This window comes from Salvelinus alpinus, chromosome 10 (genome assembly GCF_045679555.1).
Source record: "Salvelinus alpinus chromosome 10, SLU_Salpinus.1, whole genome shotgun sequence".
Taxonomy (NCBI): domain Eukaryota; kingdom Metazoa; phylum Chordata; class Actinopteri; order Salmoniformes; family Salmonidae; genus Salvelinus; species Salvelinus alpinus.
The window spans coordinates 6,597,794-6,615,099 of NC_092095.1; the positions used below are offsets into that span (position 1 = coordinate 6,597,794).

Here is a 17,306-nt window from a genome sequence, read left to right on the forward strand (position 1 = left end):
CAGTATTCAGCATTTCACTGTGAGGTCTACTACACCTGTTGTATTCAGCATTTCAGTGTAAGGTCTACTACACCTGTTGTATTCAGCATTTCACTGTGAGGTCTACTACACCTGTTGTATTCAGCATTTCACTGTGAGGTCTACTACACCTGTTGTATTCAGCATTTCACTGTGAGGTCTACTACACCTGTTGTATTCAGCATTTCACTGTGAGGTCTACTACACCTGTTGTATTCAGCATTTCACTGTGAGGTCTACTACACCTGTTGTATTCAGCATTTCACTGTGAGGTCTACTACACCTGTTGTATTCAGCATTTCACTGTGAGGTCTACTACACCTGTTGTATTCAGCATTTCACTGTGAGGTCTACTACACCTGTTGTATTCAGCATTTCACTGTGAGGTCTACTACACCTGTTGTATTCAGCATTTCACTGTGAGGTCTACTACACCTGTTGTATTCAGCATTTCACTGTGAGGTCTACTACACCTGTTGTATTCAGCATTTCACTGTGAGGTCTACACATGTTGTATTCAGCATTTCACTGTGAGGTCTACTACACCTGTTGTATTCAGCATTTCACTGTGAGGTCTACACCTGTTGTATTCAGCATTTCACTGTGAGGTCTACCTACACCTGTTGTATTCAGCATTTCACTGTGAGGTCTACTACACCTGTTGTATTCAGCATTTCACTGTGAGGTCTACTACACCTGTTGTATTCAGCATTTCACTGTGAGGTCTACTACACCTGTTGTATTCAGCATTTCACTGTGAGGTCTACTACACCTGTTATATTCAGCATTTCACTGTGAGGTCTACTACACCTGTTGTATTCAGCATTTCACTGTGAGGTCTACTACACCTGTTGTATTCAGCATTTCACTGTGAGGTCTACTACACCTGTTGTATTCAGCATTTCACTGTGAGGTCTACTACACCTGTTGTATTCAGCATTTCACTGTGAGGTCTACTACACCTGTTGTATTCAGCATTTCACTGTGAGGTCTACTACACCTGTTGTATTCAGCATTTCAGTGTGAGGTCTACTACACCTGTTGTATTCAGCATTTCACTGTGAGGTCTACCTACACCTGTTGTATTCAGCATTTCACTGTGAGGTCTACTACACCTGTTGTATTCAGCATTTCACTGTGAGGTCTACTACACCTGTTGTATTCAGCATTTCACTGTGAGGTCTACTACACCTGTTGTATTCAGCATTTCACTGTGAGGTCTACTACACCTGTTATATTCAGCATTTCACTGTGAGGTCTACTACACCTGTTGTATTCAGCATTTCACTGTGAGGTCTACTACACCTGTTGTATTCAGCATTTCACTGTGAGGTCTACTACACCTGTTGTATTCAGCATTTCACTGTGAGGTCTACTACACCTGTTGTATTCAGCATTTCACTGTGAGGTCTACTACACCTGTTGTATTCAGCATTTCACTGTGAGGTCTACTACACCTGTTGTATTCAGCATTTCACTGTGAGGTCTACTACACCTGTTGTATTCAGCATTTCACTGTGAGGTCTACACCTGTTGTATTCAGCATTTCACTGTGAGGTCTACTACACCTGTTGTATTCAGCATTTCACTGTGAGGTCTACACCTGTTGTATTCAGCATTTCACTGTGAGGTCTACTACACCTGTTGTATTCAGCATTTCACTGTAAGGTCTACTACACCTGTTGTATTCAGCATTTCACTGTGAGGTCTACTACACCTGTTGTATTCAGCATTTCACTGTGAGGTCTACTACACCTGTTGTATTCAGCATTTCACTGTGAGGTCTACTACACCTGTTGTATTCAGCATTTCACTGTGAGGTCTACACCTGTTGTATTCAGCATTTCACTGTGAGGTCTACTACACATGTTGTATTCAGCATTTCACTGTGAGGTCTACTACACCTGTTGTATTCAGCATTTCACTGTGAGGTCTACTACACCTGTTATATTCAGCATTTCACTGTGAGGTCTACACCTGTTGTATTCAGCATTTCACTGTGAGGTCTACTACACCTGTTGTATTCAGCATTTCACTGTGAGGTCTACTACACCTGTTGTATTCAGCATTTCACTGTGAGGTCTACTACACATGTTGTATTCAGCATTTCACTGTGAGGTCTACTACACCTGTTGTATTCAGCATTTCACTGTGAGGTCTACTACACCTGTTGTATTCAGCATTTCACTGTGAGGTCTACTACACCTGTTGTATTCAGCATTTCACTGTGAGGTCTACTACACCTGTTGTATTCAGCATTTCACTGTGAGGTCTACTACACCTGTTGTATTCAGCATTTCACTGTGAGGTCTACTACACCTGTTGTATTCAGCATTTCACTGTGAGGTCTACTACACCTGTTGTATTCAGCATTTCACTGTGAGGTCTACTACACCTGTTGTATTCAGCATTTCACTGTGAGGTCTACTACACCTGTTGTATTCAGCATTTCACTGTGAGGTCTACTACACCTGTTGTATTCAGCATTTCACTGTGAGGTCTACTACACCTGTTGTATTCAGCATTTCACTGTGAGGTCTACTACACATGTTGTATTCAGCATTTCACTGTGAGGTCTACTACACCTGTTGTATTCAGCATTTCACTGTGAGGTCTACTACACCTGTTGTATTCAACATTTCACTGTGAGGTCTACTACACCTGTTGTATTCAGCATTTCACTGTGAGGTCTACTACACCTGTTGTATTCAGCATTTCACTGTGAGGTCTACTACACCTGTTGTATTCAGCATTTCACTGTGAGGTCTACTACACCTGTTGTATTCAACATTTCACTGTGAGGTCTACTACACCTGTTGTATTCAGCATTTCACTGTAAGGTCTACTACACCTGTTGTATTCAACATTTCACTGTGAGGTCTACTACACCTGTTGTATTCAGCATTTCACTGTGAGGTCTACTACACCTGTTGTATTCAACATTTCACTGTGAGGTCTACTACACCTGTTGTATTCAGCATTTCACTGTGAGGTCTACTACACCTGTTGTATTCAGCATTTCACTGTGAGGTCTACTACACCTGTTGTATTCAGCATTTCACTGTAAGGTCTACCACACCTGTTGTATTCAGCATTTCACTGTGAGGTCTACTACACCTGTTGTATTCAGCATTTCACTGTGAGGTCTACTACACCTGTTGTATTCAGCATTTCACTGTGAGGTCTACCTAAGCCTGTTGTATTCAGCATTTCACTGTAAGGTCTACTACACCTGTTGTATTCAGCATTTCACTGTGAGGTCTACTACACCTGTTGTATTCAGCATTTCACTGTGAGGTCTACTACACCTGTTGTATTCAGCATTTCACTGTAAGGTCTACTACACCTGTTGTATTCAGCATTTCACTGTGAGGTCTACTACACATGTTGTATTCAGCATTTCACTGTGAGGTCTACTACACCTGTTGTATTCAGCATTTCACTGTGAGGTCTACTACACCTGTTGTATTCAGCATTCCACTGTGAGGTCTACTACACATGTTGTATTCAGAGCATGTGACTAATATTTGATTTGATTTGAAGTCCTTTAATTTACTGCAGGGGGCTAAATCAGGGTCACACAGAGTGTTTTCTGGGTAGTAATCTACTTTTGAAACAGAAGTATACACCGATGTCTTATACTGATCTTTATAGACTTGTATCCATAACAAGTAGGCATCCCCTGTTGTCCCAAAAACCTCCTTAAATGACACCTTTTTAAAACGCTTTATTTGTATATTGTATCTTTATTCTTATCAAATAGTTTATGTAGACAGTACGTTTTCACGAGTCCCTGAATAGTAAGAAAATGTCTTTAAATAAAAGTATGTTTATAGCATAATTATAAGACTGTCTAACAGGTGGCCCTGTCTCATCATTTCACAAGCTGACAGCCTTCCAGAGTCAGGGCCATAAAAGACCCTCACTAAACTACCCCTCCCCCTCTGCAACAGCCATCAGCCCAGAAGCATTGCTTTGGCAATGTTAACATATGTTTCCCATGCCAATAAAGCCCTTGAATTGAAAAAAATAAGGATCTCGTTTCCACTGAACTGACCAATCAGCAGTGAGGAGGCTTGTCACTCTGTGATGCCTTGAACACCTCAACCAATCCATCTAGAGGGGAGGGGTCAATGCACAGGTCAGGCAAATAATTTCTCTAAAAACTTAAACAAATATATATACAGTACTAGTCAAAGTTTGGACACACCTACTCATTAAATCTAGTTTTACCCTTTTGTACGTTGTAGAATAATAGTGAAGACATCAAAACTATGAAATAACACATATGGAATCATGTAGTAACCAAAAAAGTGTTAAACAAATCAAAATGTATGTTATATTTTAGATTCTTCAAAGTAGCCACCCTTTGCCTTGAGGACAGTTTAGTCTCCTCAACTTGTCCAATTTCCACATTATTCATTACAAGATGTAGTTTAAGTTTAGGGTTTAGTGAATGATTTGTCCCAAATACAATGCTTTCAGTTTTTGAAATATTTAGGACTTTCTTGCTACCCATTCTGAAACTGATTGCAGCTCTTTGTTGAGTGTTGCAGTGATTTCACTTGCTGTAGTAGCTGACGTGTATAGCGTTGAGTCATCAGCATACATAGAAACACAGGCTTTACTCAGAGCCAATGGCAGTTCATTTGTAAATATTGAAAAAAGTAAGGGGACTAGACAGCTGCCCTGGAGAATGGCTGACTCCACCTGGATTAGGTTGGAGAGGCTCCCATTAAAGAAACACCCTTTGTGTTCTGTTAGACAGAATGGCGCCGGAGGGGATGACTGCCGTTTTACGGACTCCTGACCAACTGTGTTATTTTGTGTGATTTTTCACGTTGTTTGTAACTTATTTTGTACATAATGTTGCTGCTACCGTCTCTTATGAACGAAAATAACTTCTGGACATCAGAACAGCGATTACTCACCTCACACTGGACAAATAATTGTTCCTTAATAATGAGTCAGACACGAAGGATATACTGTTTTCTCAGGAACGGGCCCAAATCCCCATCATTTGCGTGAAGAAAAGATGGAGGAAAAGGGTGCAGAGGTCAGGCTGCCTTCTGAGAATTCGTAGGCGAATGAGTAAACCACCACTACCATCTGTTCTATTAGCCAACGTGCAGTCATTGGACAACAAAATGGATGATATATGATCAAGACTATCCTACCAACGGGACATTACAAACTGTAATATATTTTGTTTCACTGAGACGTGCCTGAACGACGACATGGATAATATAGAGCTGGCTTCTCAGTGCACCGACAGGACAGAGACGCTACGTCTGGTAAGACGAGGGGCGGGGGTGTGTGTCTTTTTGTCAATAACTGCTGGTGAGCGATGTCTAATATTAAAGAAGTCTCGAGGTATTGCTCGCCTGAGGTAGAGTACCTTATGATAAGCTGTAGACCACACTACCTACCAAGAGAGTTCTCATCTATATTATTCATTGCCGTCGCAAACAAAAAAATGCTAATCCAGAAGCAGCACTCCTAGTGGCCGGGGACTTTAATGCAGGCAAACTTAAATCAGTTTTACCTAATTCTACTAATTTCTACCAGCATGTCACATGTGCCACCAGAGGAAAAAAACTCTAGACCACTTTTACTCCACACACAGAGATGCATCCAAAACTCTCCCTCGCCCGCCATTTGGAATATCTCAACATCATTTTATCCTCCTGAAAAAAAAATATATATATAATATCCTGTTTATTTCTCCTCACGTAGAGCTGGTTCCAGACCTTACAGCTTGTTCTGCAAATCAGACCACAACTCTATCCTCGTGCTTCCTGCTTACAAGCAAAAACTCAAGCAGGAAGTACCAGTGACTCGCTCAATACAGAAGCGGTCAGATGATGCAGATGCTACGCTACAGGACTGTTTTGGACTGTCTAACGTCATAAACGTGTTATTTAGTTATTTACTCTGTTGTATATATCACTTATGAAATTGGACATGGAATCGAAAGTAGTCGATAGAAGATTCCCCGACTTGTGGGTGCTAGGCTAAATAAATAAATAGCCAAACAAGATACCGGACTTGACTCAATGTGATTACTTTCCTGTAGCTTAGAACGTGGCCATTTTCCATTGACTACTGCCTGAATCTTCATTGCGCACGCGCAAATCACAGGAAGTAATGGAATCGCTAGTTGAGCATTTTGGTAGACTAGCATCTTCTCTTCGATGGATGGGGCTTGGGACAGGTAGCAGCAGTTACAGAGTGATGGATGGGGGACAGACCGAGTTAGATCTGCATGTTAAATCAAATCACATCAGATCTTATTTGTCACATGCGCCGAATACAACAAGTGTAGACCTTACCAGGAAATGCTTACTAACAAGCCCTTAACCAACAATGCAGTTTTAAGAAAATAGAGTTAATAAATTATTTCAACTCAAGAAAAAAAAAAAAAAACATTAACCAAGCTATATACAGGGGGTGCCGTTACCGAGTCAGCGGGTACAGGTTAGTCGAGGTAATTTGTAAAGTGACTATGCATAGATAATAGTAGCAGCAGTGTAAAAACAAAGGGGGGGGGGGGGTGTCAATGTAAATCGTCCGGTTGTCTTATTGATTAATTGTTCAGTCTTATGGCTTGGGGGTAGAAGCTGTTAAGAAACCTTATGGATCTAGACTTTGCTCTCCGGTACCACTTGTCGTCCGGTACCCTTTAGCTCAGTGCGAATGTTGCCTGTAATCCATGGCTTCTGGTTAGGGTATGTACGTACAGTCACTGTGGGGACAATGTCCTTGATGCACTTATTGATAAAGCCAGTGGCTGATGTGGTGTAATCCTCAATGCCATCAGAAGAATCCCGGAACATGTTCCAGTCTGCCATAGCAAAAACAATCCTTTAGTTTAGCATCTGCTTCATCTGACCACTTTTTTATAGACCGAGTCACTGGTGCTTCCTGCTTTATTTTTTGCTTGTAAGCAGGAATCAGGAGGATAGAGTTAAGGTCAGATTTTCCAAATGGAGGGCGAGGGAGAGCTTTGTACGTGTCTCTGTGTGTGGAGTACAAGTGATCTATAATTTTTTTCCCTCCGGTTGCGCATTTAACATGTTGATAGAAATTTGGTAGAACTGATTTAAGTTTCCGGTCTCCGGCACTAGGAGCGCCACTTCTGGATAAGCGGTTTCCTGTTTGCTTATTTCCTTATACAGCTGACTCAATGTGGTCTTACTGCCAGTGTCCGTCTGTGGTGGTAAATAAACAGTCACAAAAAAAATAGATACATAAACTCTCTTCGAAAATAGTGTGGTCTACAGCTTATCATGAGATACTCTACTTCAGGCGAGCAAAATCTAGACACTTCCTTAGATTTCGTGAACCAGCTGTTGTTGTCCGTTGCACAGACCGCCCCCCTTATTACCAGAGTGTGCTGTTCTATCTATGCCAGTGTAGTGTTTATCCCGCTAGCTGAATATCCATGTCATCATTCAGCCACTCTTCCGTGAAACATAAGATGTTACAGTTTTTGATGTCCCGTTGGTAGTGTCCCGTCCCCATTTTATTGTCCAATGATTGCACGTTGGGGAATGATATTGATGGTAACGCCAGCTTTCCCACTTGCCTTCTTCGGATCCTTACGAGGCACCCCGTCCTGTATCCTCTATACCTGCGTCTCTTTCCCCATGCCAATGGCGAGGATTTTGGCCTTGTCGGGTGTCTGAAGTACATCCTGTGCGTCCTGCTTGTTGAAGAAAAAATCTTAGTCTAATCCGAGGTGAGTGAACGCTGTCCTGATATCCAGAAGCTCTTTTTTGCAGTAAGATACGGTTGCAGAAACATTATGTACAAAAATAAGTTACAAATAACGTGAAAAACCCCCCCATAATAGCACAATTTGTTAGACGCCCGTAAAACTGTTGCCATTTCTTCCCGCGCCATTTCGCCATTTTGCACTGATATCAAACTGATGGTTGACTGGTTATGAGAATTAATGTTTCTGGCGTGTTAATATGATTTGTGTTGGTGTTGGTGTGCTGTCTATATGTAGCCTGTGTGCGTGCACATACAAATGTGTGTGTGTGTGTGTGTGTGTGTGTGTGTGTGTGTGTGTGTGTGTGTGTGTGTGTGTGTGTGTGTGTGTGTGTGTGTGTGTGTGTGTGTGTGTGTGTGTGTGTGTGTGTGTGTGTGTGTGTGTGTGCATGCTTCTCAGGCTAAATTATTTCCTAAATACCTTTGATTGTGATGTTTGCTGAAACAAGTGCTTCAGCGTGAAGAATGTTCCATGTTTACATCTAGACTTCTAGTTGCTAGGAGTGGCCGTCAGTTGAATAGATAAGATGAGTTTAGGAGGAGCTGGGGCCTATTTCCCAAACTCGGTCCTGCAGACTCCAAGGGTTGAACGTTTTGGTTTTTGCCTTACACAGCTGATTCAAATAATCAAAGCTTGATGATTAGTTTATTATTTGAATGAGCTGTTTAGTGCCAAATATGCACCCCTTGGGGTCCCCATGTCCGAGTTTGGGAAACGCTGCCAAATAGGGTATAAAACAAGTCAGAAAATGTCTGAAAATTCTCTCTCCTCTCTCTCCTCCCCCTCTCTCTCTCTCCCCCTCCCTCTCTTTCTCCCCCCTCTCTGTCTCCCCACTCCCTCTCTCTCTCCCCCCTCTCTGTCGCTCTCTCGCCTCTATATCTCTCGCTCTCTGTCTCCCCCCTCCCTCTCTTTCTCCCCCCTCTCTGTCTCCTCCCTCAATCTCTCTTTCTCCTCTTTCCCCCCTCTATCCAGTTATGATCTGATCTTTGCCGGGGGACCTGAGGAAATCCTCAGGAAATTCCAGGAGGCCAATCACAAGGTTCTGTTTGCTGCCGAAGGTCTGATCTGGCCTGATAAACGCCTACAGGAGAAATACCCCTCTGTCCGCAGCGGCAAGCGCTTCCTCAACTCAGGAGGTGGGTTCAGAACGTTGTCACACTGGGGCATCATGGGAGATGATGTTTACTGATTGGATACTGATTGGAATAACACACACACACACACACACACACACACACACACACACACACACACACACACACACACACACACACACACACACACACACACACACACACACACACACACACACACCTGTCTATGTTCTTAGCAGGTTTATGTTGGACTTATGATGCAGGGGTAAAGTGTTAGCTTTGGTTCTAGCTAGGGTCAAGTTCTGGTCTGGTTATCTGTCTCTATCTGGGGGAAATTGTCATTAGAGTAGCATTTAATTTAAACCCAGATAACTCAATGGTAATTATTTTACCCCAGCGAGCATTCCTTTCACCAGAGAACATTCCTTTACACCAGAGAGCATTCCTTTACACCAGAGAACATTCCTTTACACCAGAGAACATTCCTTTACACCAGAGAACATTCCTTTACACCAGAGAACATTCCTTTACACCAGTGAACATTCCTCTACACCAGCGAACATTTCTCTACACCAGAGAACATTCCTTTACACCAGAGAACATTCCTTTACACCAGAGAACATTCCTTTACACCAGAGAACATTCCTTTACACCAGAGAACATTCCTTTACACCAGCGGACTTTCCTCTACACCAGCGAACATTCCTTTACACCAGAGAACATTCCTTTACACCAGCAAACATTCCTTTACACCAGAGAACATTCCTCTACACCAGAGAACATTCCAGAGTTTAGAGGAACCCAGAGAACTCAGTATATATATTTTGTATTTTATGTTATGTTTTTATATACAATACCAATACAATATACAATACCAGTAAAAACTTTGGACATACCTACTCATTCAAGGGTTTTTCTTTATTTTACTATGTTCTACATTGTAGAATAATAATGAAAACATCAACACTATGAAATAACACAAATGGAATCATGTAGTAACCAAAAAAGTGTTAAACAAATCCAAATATATTTTAGATTTTAGATTCTTCAAAGTAGCCACACTTTGCCCTGGTAACAGCTTTGCACACTCTTGGCATTCTCTCAACCAGCTTCACCTGGAATGCTTTTCTAACAGTCTTGAAGGAGTGCCCAAATATGCTGATAACTTGTTGGATGCTTTTCCTTCACTCTCCGGTCCAACTCATCCCAAAACATCTCAATTGGGTTGAGGTCGAGTGATTGTGGAGGCCAGGTCATCTGATGCAGCACTCCATCACTCTCCTTGGTCAAATAGAACTTACACAGCCTGGAGGTGTGTTTTTGGGTCATTGTCCTGTTGAAAGAAAAATGATTGTCCTACTAAGCGCAAACCAGATGGGATGGCGTATATTGCTGCATAATTCTGTGGTAGCCATGCTGGTTAAGTGTGTCTTGAATTCTAAATAAATCACCGACAGTGTCACCAGCAAAGCACCCCCACACCTCCTCCTGTCAACAGTGGGATCTTATATAGACATGATTCCAAATAATTTCCAATCAATTGAATTTACCACAGGTGGACTCAAATCAAGTTGTAGGAACATCTCAAGGATGATTAATGGGAACAGGATGCATCTGAGCTCAAGTTTGAGTCTCATAGCAAAGGGTCTGAATACTTATGTAAATAAGTTAAGGAATATACATTTGCTAAATAAAAAATAAAAAAACGGTTTTCGGTGTGTTATGGGCTAATGTGTGTAGATTGCTGAGTTTTAAAAATTTTATTGAATTAATATATTTCAGAAAAAAGCTGTGACCTAACAATATGTGGAAAAAGTCAAGTGGTCTGAATTCTTTCCGAAGGCCCTGTATATACATACAGAGGTGCTAAAATGCAATTAGCTAAATCATCCTTGGTATGACCTTCTTAAAACAATTCCATATGTTAGTTTGGTAGAGACCCAGTAGGGCCCCTAACCAAGATGGAGGACAAGCTATGAAGGAAAAATACTGGACTTTTGGGGCGATATTGTCAAAAATAATATTTCAATATAGCATCAAAAATAATTTTTCGATATATCATCAAAAATAATATTTCAATATAGCATCCAAAATAATATTTCAATATAGCATCCAAAATAATATTTCAATATAGCATCCAAAATAATATTTCAACATAGCATCAAAAATAATATCCCGATATGTAACTTTTTCATTTTTTCCCCCCTCATCACTAATGATTAAATAAATAGCAGATTCTGCAAAAGTTAAATTAATTCATCATCTTTTTTGATGTATCCTCTCTTTTTCCCGGCTATACAACCTTGAACACGCCAGATCTCGTTTGATTCATAGATGAGACACCGCATTGACAGTAGGCTAACTTCCAGAGCCAGACAAGGCCCAAGGCCCAGGCCCATATGCCCAAGGCCCGCACACAGTCTGCTAGGAATGGTAATTTCTGTAAATATTATGTCGGGGCTGGATCGAACCCTATAAAAAAAACACAACAGACAGACATATAGACATGCAGGGGAATGATGCAGAGGTTCCAAGGTAGAATTTGAAGTATACAAAGCTCTCACTAATCACGCTTTCATCACTCTTTTTTATGACATTCATATTTTCCCCGTTGAACCACCCCTCTGTATGACATCACCAGTCTACGTCTCTATATATAGTGACTTTTACTGGAAGTGATTTCTCCCCACTGTCTCCGAGCAGCGTTTCCCCTGCATGTCATTCCATTCTGGGTGTGTAATAGTTGTTCTCCAGCGTGTGTTTACTCTTTCTCTTTTTTTCTATTTCAATGAAACCCCTCCAAAAAATTACTGACATAACGACATACCCAACCCTGCAATTTACAGCTGTGGTAAATACACTAGAGGAAGAGAGGAAAGGACCAGAGGTCATCATGACCAGGGTTGGGTAGGTTACTTTACAGCTGTGGTAAATACACTAGAGGAAGAGAGAAAAGGACCAGAGATCATCATGACCAGGGTTGGGTAGGTTACTTTACAGCTGTGGTAAATACACTAGAGGAAGAGAGGAAAGGACCAGAGGTCATCATGACCAGGGTTGGGTAGGTTACTTTACAGCTGTGGTAAATACACTAGAGGAAGAGAGAAAAGGACCAGAGTCATCATGACCAGGGTTGGGTAGGTTACTTTACAGCTGTGGTAAATACACTAGAGGAAGAGAGGAAAGGACCAGAGGTCATCATGATCAGGGTTGGGTAGGTTACTTTACAGCTGTGGTAAATACACTAGAGGAAGAGAGGAAAGGACCAGAGGTCATCATGACCAGGGTTGGGTAGGTTACTTTACAGCTGTGGTAAATACACTAGAGGAAGAGAGGAAAGGACCAGAGGTCATCATGACCAGGGTTGGGTAGGTTACTTTACAGCTGTGGTAAATACGCTAGAGGAAGAGAGAAAAGGACCAGAGATCATCATGACCAGGGTTGGGTAGGTTACTTTACAGCTGTGGTAAATACACTAGAGGAAGAGAGGAAAGGACCAGAGGTCACCATGACCAGGGTTGGGTAGGTTACTTTACAGCTGTGGTAAATACACTAGAGGAAGAGAGGAAAGGACCAGAGGTCATCATGACCAGGGTTGGGTAGGTTACTTTACAGCTGTGGTAAATACACTAGAGGAAGAGAGAAAGGGACCAGAGGTCATCATGACCAGGGTTGGGTAGGTTACTTTACAGCTGTGGTAAATACACTAGAGGAAGAGAGAAAAGGACCAGAGATCATCATGACCAGGGTTGGGTAGGTTACTTTACAGCTGTGGTAAATACACTAGAGGAAGAGAGGAAAGGACCAGAGGTCATCATGACCAGGGTTGGGTAGGTTACTTTACAGCTGTGGTAAATACGCTAGAGGAAGAGAGGAAAGGACCAGAGGTCATCATGACCAGGGTTGGGTAGGTTACTTTACAGCTGTGGTAAATACACTAGAGGAAGAGAGAAAAGGACCAGAGGTCATCATGACCAGGGTTGGGTAGGTTACTTTACAGCTGTGGTAAATACACTAGAGGAAGAGAGGAAAGGACCAGAGGTCATCATGACCAGGGTTGGGTAGGTTACTTTACAGCTGTGGTAAATACACTAGAGGAAGAGAGGAAAGGACCAGAGGTCATCATGACCAGGGTTGGGTAGGTTACTTTACAGCTGTGGTAAATACGCTAGAGGAAGAGAGGAAAGGACCAGAGGTCATCATGACCAGGGTTGGGTAGGTTACTTTACAGCTGTGGTAAATACACTAGAGGAAGAGAGAAAAGGACCAGAGGTCATCATGACCAGGGTTGGGTAGGTTACTTTACAGCTGTGGTAAATACACTAGAGGAAGAGAGAAAAGGACCAGAGGTCATCATGACCAGGGTTGGGTAGGTTACTTTACAGCTGTGGTAAATACGATAGAGGAAGAGAGAAAAGGACCAGAGGTCATCATGACCAGGGTTGGGTAGGTTACTTTACAGCTGTGGTAAATACACTAGAGGAAGAGAGAAAAGGACCAGAAGTCATCATGACCAGGGTTGGGTAGGTTACTTTACAGCTGTGGTAAATACACTAGAGGAAGAGAGAAAAGGACCAGAGGTCATCGTGACCAGGGTTGGGTAGGTTACTTTACAGCTGTGGTAAATACACTAGAGGAAGAGAGAAAAGGACTAGAGGTCATCATGACCAGGGTTGGGTAGGTTACTTTACAGCTGTGGTAAATACACTAGAGGAAGAGAGAAAAGGACTAGAGGTCATCATGACCAGGGTTGGGTAGGTTACTTTACAGCTGTGGTAAATACACTAGAGGAAGAGAGAAAAGGACTAGAGGTCATCATGACCAGGGTTGGGTAGGTTACTTTACAGCTGTGGTAAATACACTAGAGGAAGAGAGAAAAGGACTAGAGGTCATCATGACCAGGGTTGGGTAGGTTACTTTACAGCTGTGGTAAATACACTAGAGGAAGAGAGGAAAGGACCAGAGGTCATCATGACCAGGGTTGGGTAGGTTACTTTACAGCTGTGGTAAATACACTAGAGGAAGAGAGAAAAGGACTAGAGGTCATCATGACCAGGGTTGGGTAGGTTACTTTACAGCTGTGGTAAATACACTAGAGGAAGAGAGAAAAGGACCAGAGGTCATCATGACCAGGGTTGGGTAGGTTACTTTACAGCTGTGGTAAATACGCTAGAGGAAGAGAGAAAAGGACCAGAGGTCATCGTGACCAGGGTTGGGTAGGTTACTTTACAGCTGTGGTAAATACACTAGAGGAAGAGAGAAAAGGACCAGAGGTCATCATGACCAGGGTTGGGTAGGTTACTTTACAGCTGTGGTAAATACACTAGAGGAAGAGAGGAAAGGACCAGAGGTCATCATGACCAGGGTTGGGTAGGTTACTTTACAGCTGTGGTAAATACGCTAGAGGAAGAGAGGAAAGGACCAGAGGTCATCATGACCAGGGTTGGGTAGGTTACTTTACAGCTGTGGTAAATACACTAGAGGAAGAGAGAAAAGGACCAGAGGTCATCATGACCAGGGTTGGGTAGGTTACTTTACAGCTGTGGTAAATACACTAGAGGAAGAGAGAAAAGGACCAGAGGTCATCATGACCAGGGTTGGGTAGGTTACTTTACAGCTGTGGTAAATACACTAGAGGAAGAGAGAAAAGGACTAGAGGTCATCATGACCAGGGTTGGGTAGGTTACTTTACAGCTGTGGTAAATACACTAGAGGAAGAGAGAAAAGGACTAGAGGTCATGACCAGGGTTGGGTAGGTTACTTTACAGCTGTGGTAAATACACTAGAGGAAGAGAGGAAAGGACCAGAGGTCATCATGACCAGGGTTGGGTAGGTTACTTTACAGCTGTGGTAAATACACTAGAGGAAGAGAGGAAAGGACCAGAGGTCATCATGACCAGGGTTGGGTAGGTTACTTTACAGCTGTGGTAAATACACTAGAGGAAGAGAGAAAAGGACTAGAGGTCATCATGACCAGGGTTGGGTAGGTTACTTTACAGCTGTGGTAAATACACTAGAGGAAGAGAGGAAAGGACCAGAGGTCATCATGACCAGGGTTGGGTAGGTTACTTTACAGCTGTGGTAAATACGCTAGAGGAAGAGAGGAAAGGACCAGAGGTCATCATGACCAGGGTTGGGTAGGTTACTTTACAGCTGTGGTAAATACACTAGAGGAAGAGAGAAAAGGACTAGAGGTCATCATGACCAGGGTTGGGTAGGTTCCTTTACAGCTGTGGTAAATACACTAGAGGAAGAGAGAAAAGGACTAGAGGTCATCATGACCAGGGTTGGGTAGGTTACTTTACAGCTGTGGTAAATACACTAGAGGAAGAGAGGAAAGGACCAGAGGTCATCATGACCAGGGTTGGGTAGGTTACTTTACAGCTGTGGTAAATACACTAGAGGAAGAGAGGAAAGGACCAGAGGTCATCATGACCAGGGTTGGGTAGGTTACTTTACAGCTGTGGTAAATACACTAGAGGAAGAGAGGAAAGGACCAGAGGTCATCATGACCAGGGTTGGGTAGGTTACTTTACAGCTGTGGTAAATACACTAGAGGAAGAGAGAAAAGGACTAGAGGTCATCATGACCAGGGTTGGGTAGGTTACTTTACAGCTGTGGTAAATACACTAGAGGAAGAGAGAAAAGGACCAGAGGTCATCATGACCAGGGTTGGGTAGGTTACTTTACAGCTGTGGTAAATACGCTAGAGGAAGACAGAAAAGGACCAGAGGTCATCATGATCAGGGTTGGGTAGGTTACTTTACAGCTGTGGTAAATACACTAGAGGAAGAAAGGAAAGGACCAGAGGTCATCATGACCAGGGTTGGGTAGGTTCCTTTACAGCTGTGGTAAATACACTAGAGGAAGAGAGAAAAGGACTAGAGGTCATCATGACCAGGGTTGGGTAGGTTACTTTACAGCTGTGGTAAATACACTAGAGGAAGAGAGGAAAGGACCAGAGGTCATCATGACCAGGGTTGGGTAGGTTACTTTACAGCTGTGGTAAATACACTAGAGGAAGAGAGAAAAGGACCAGAGGTCATCATGACCAGGGTTGGGTAGGTTACTTTACAGCTGTGGTAAATACGCTAGAGGAAGAGAGAAAAGGACCAGAGGTCATCGTGACCAGGGTTGGGTAGGTTACTTTACAGCTGTGGTAAATACACTAGAGGAAGAGAGAAAAGGACCAGAGGTCATCATGACCAGGGTTGGGTAGGTTACTTTACAGCTGTGGTAAATACACTAGAGGAAGAGAGGAAAGGACCAGAGGTCATCATGACCAGGGTTGGGTAGGTTACTTTACAGCTGTGGTAAATACGCTAGAGGAAGAGAGGAAAGGACCAGAGGTCATCATGACCAGGGTTGGGTAGGTTACTTTACAGCTGTGGTAAATACACTAGAGGAAGAGAGAAAAGGACCAGAGGTCATCATGACCAGGGTTGGGTAGGTTACTTTACAGCTGTGGTAAATACACTAGAGGAAGAGAGAAAAGGACCAGAGGTCATCATGACCAGGGTTGGGTAGGTTACTTTACAGCTGTGGTAAATACACTAGAGGAAGAGAGAAAAGGACTAGAGGTCATCATGACCAGGGTTGGGTAGGTTACTTTACAGCTGTGGTAAATACACTAGAGGAAGAGAGAAAAGGACTAGAGGTCATGACCAGGGTTGGGTAGGTTACTTTACAGCTGTGGTAAATACACTAGAGGAAGAGAGGAAAGGACCAGAGGTCATCATGACCAGGGTTGGGTAGGTTACTTTACAGCTGTGGTAAATACACTAGAGGAAGAGAGGAAAGGACCAGAGGTCATCATGACCAGGGTTGGGTAGGTTACTTTACAGCTGTGGTAAATACACTAGAGGAAGAGAGAAAAGGACTAGAGGTCATCATGACCAGGGTTGGGTAGGTTACTTTACAGCTGTGGTAAATACACTAGAGGAAGAGAGGAAAGGACCAGAGGTCATCATGACCAGGGTTGGGTAGGTTACTTTACAGCTGTGGTAAATACGCTAGAGGAAGAGAGGAAAGGACCAGAGGTCATCATGACCAGGGTTGGGTAGGTTACTTTACAGCTGTGGTAAATACACTAGAGGAAGAGAGAAAAGGACTAGAGGTCATCATGACCAGGGTTGGGTAGGTTCCTTTACAGCTGTGGTAAATACACTAGAGGAAGAGAGAAAAGGACTAGAGGTCATCATGACCAGGGTTGGGTAGGTTACTTTACAGCTGTGGTAAATACACTAGAGGAAGAGAGGAAAGGACCAGAGGTCATCATGACCAGGGTTGGGTAGGTTACTTTACAGCTGTGGTAAATACACTAGAGGAAGAGAGGAAAGGACCAGAGGTCATCATGACCAGGGTTGGGTAGGTTACTTTACAGCTGTGGTAAATACACTAGAGGAAGAGAGGAAAGG

The 17,306-nt window shown here is 42.8% G+C and overlaps 1 protein-coding gene across 3 annotated transcripts in view; it reads left to right on the top strand.

Annotated features, from left to right (window-relative positions):
* Nucleotides 1–17,306, top strand: part of LOC139531471 (procollagen-lysine,2-oxoglutarate 5-dioxygenase 2-like) — a 175,314-nt gene that overhangs the window by 71,162 nt on the left and 86,846 nt on the right. For all 3 annotated transcript variants that reach the window (XM_071327947.1, XM_071327946.1, XM_071327945.1), the window contains exon 4: nt 8,768–8,931. In XM_071327947.1, the coding sequence (XP_071184048.1) occupies nt 8,768–8,931 (164 nt within the window). The remainder of the gene's footprint in view (nt 1–8,767; nt 8,932–17,306) is intronic.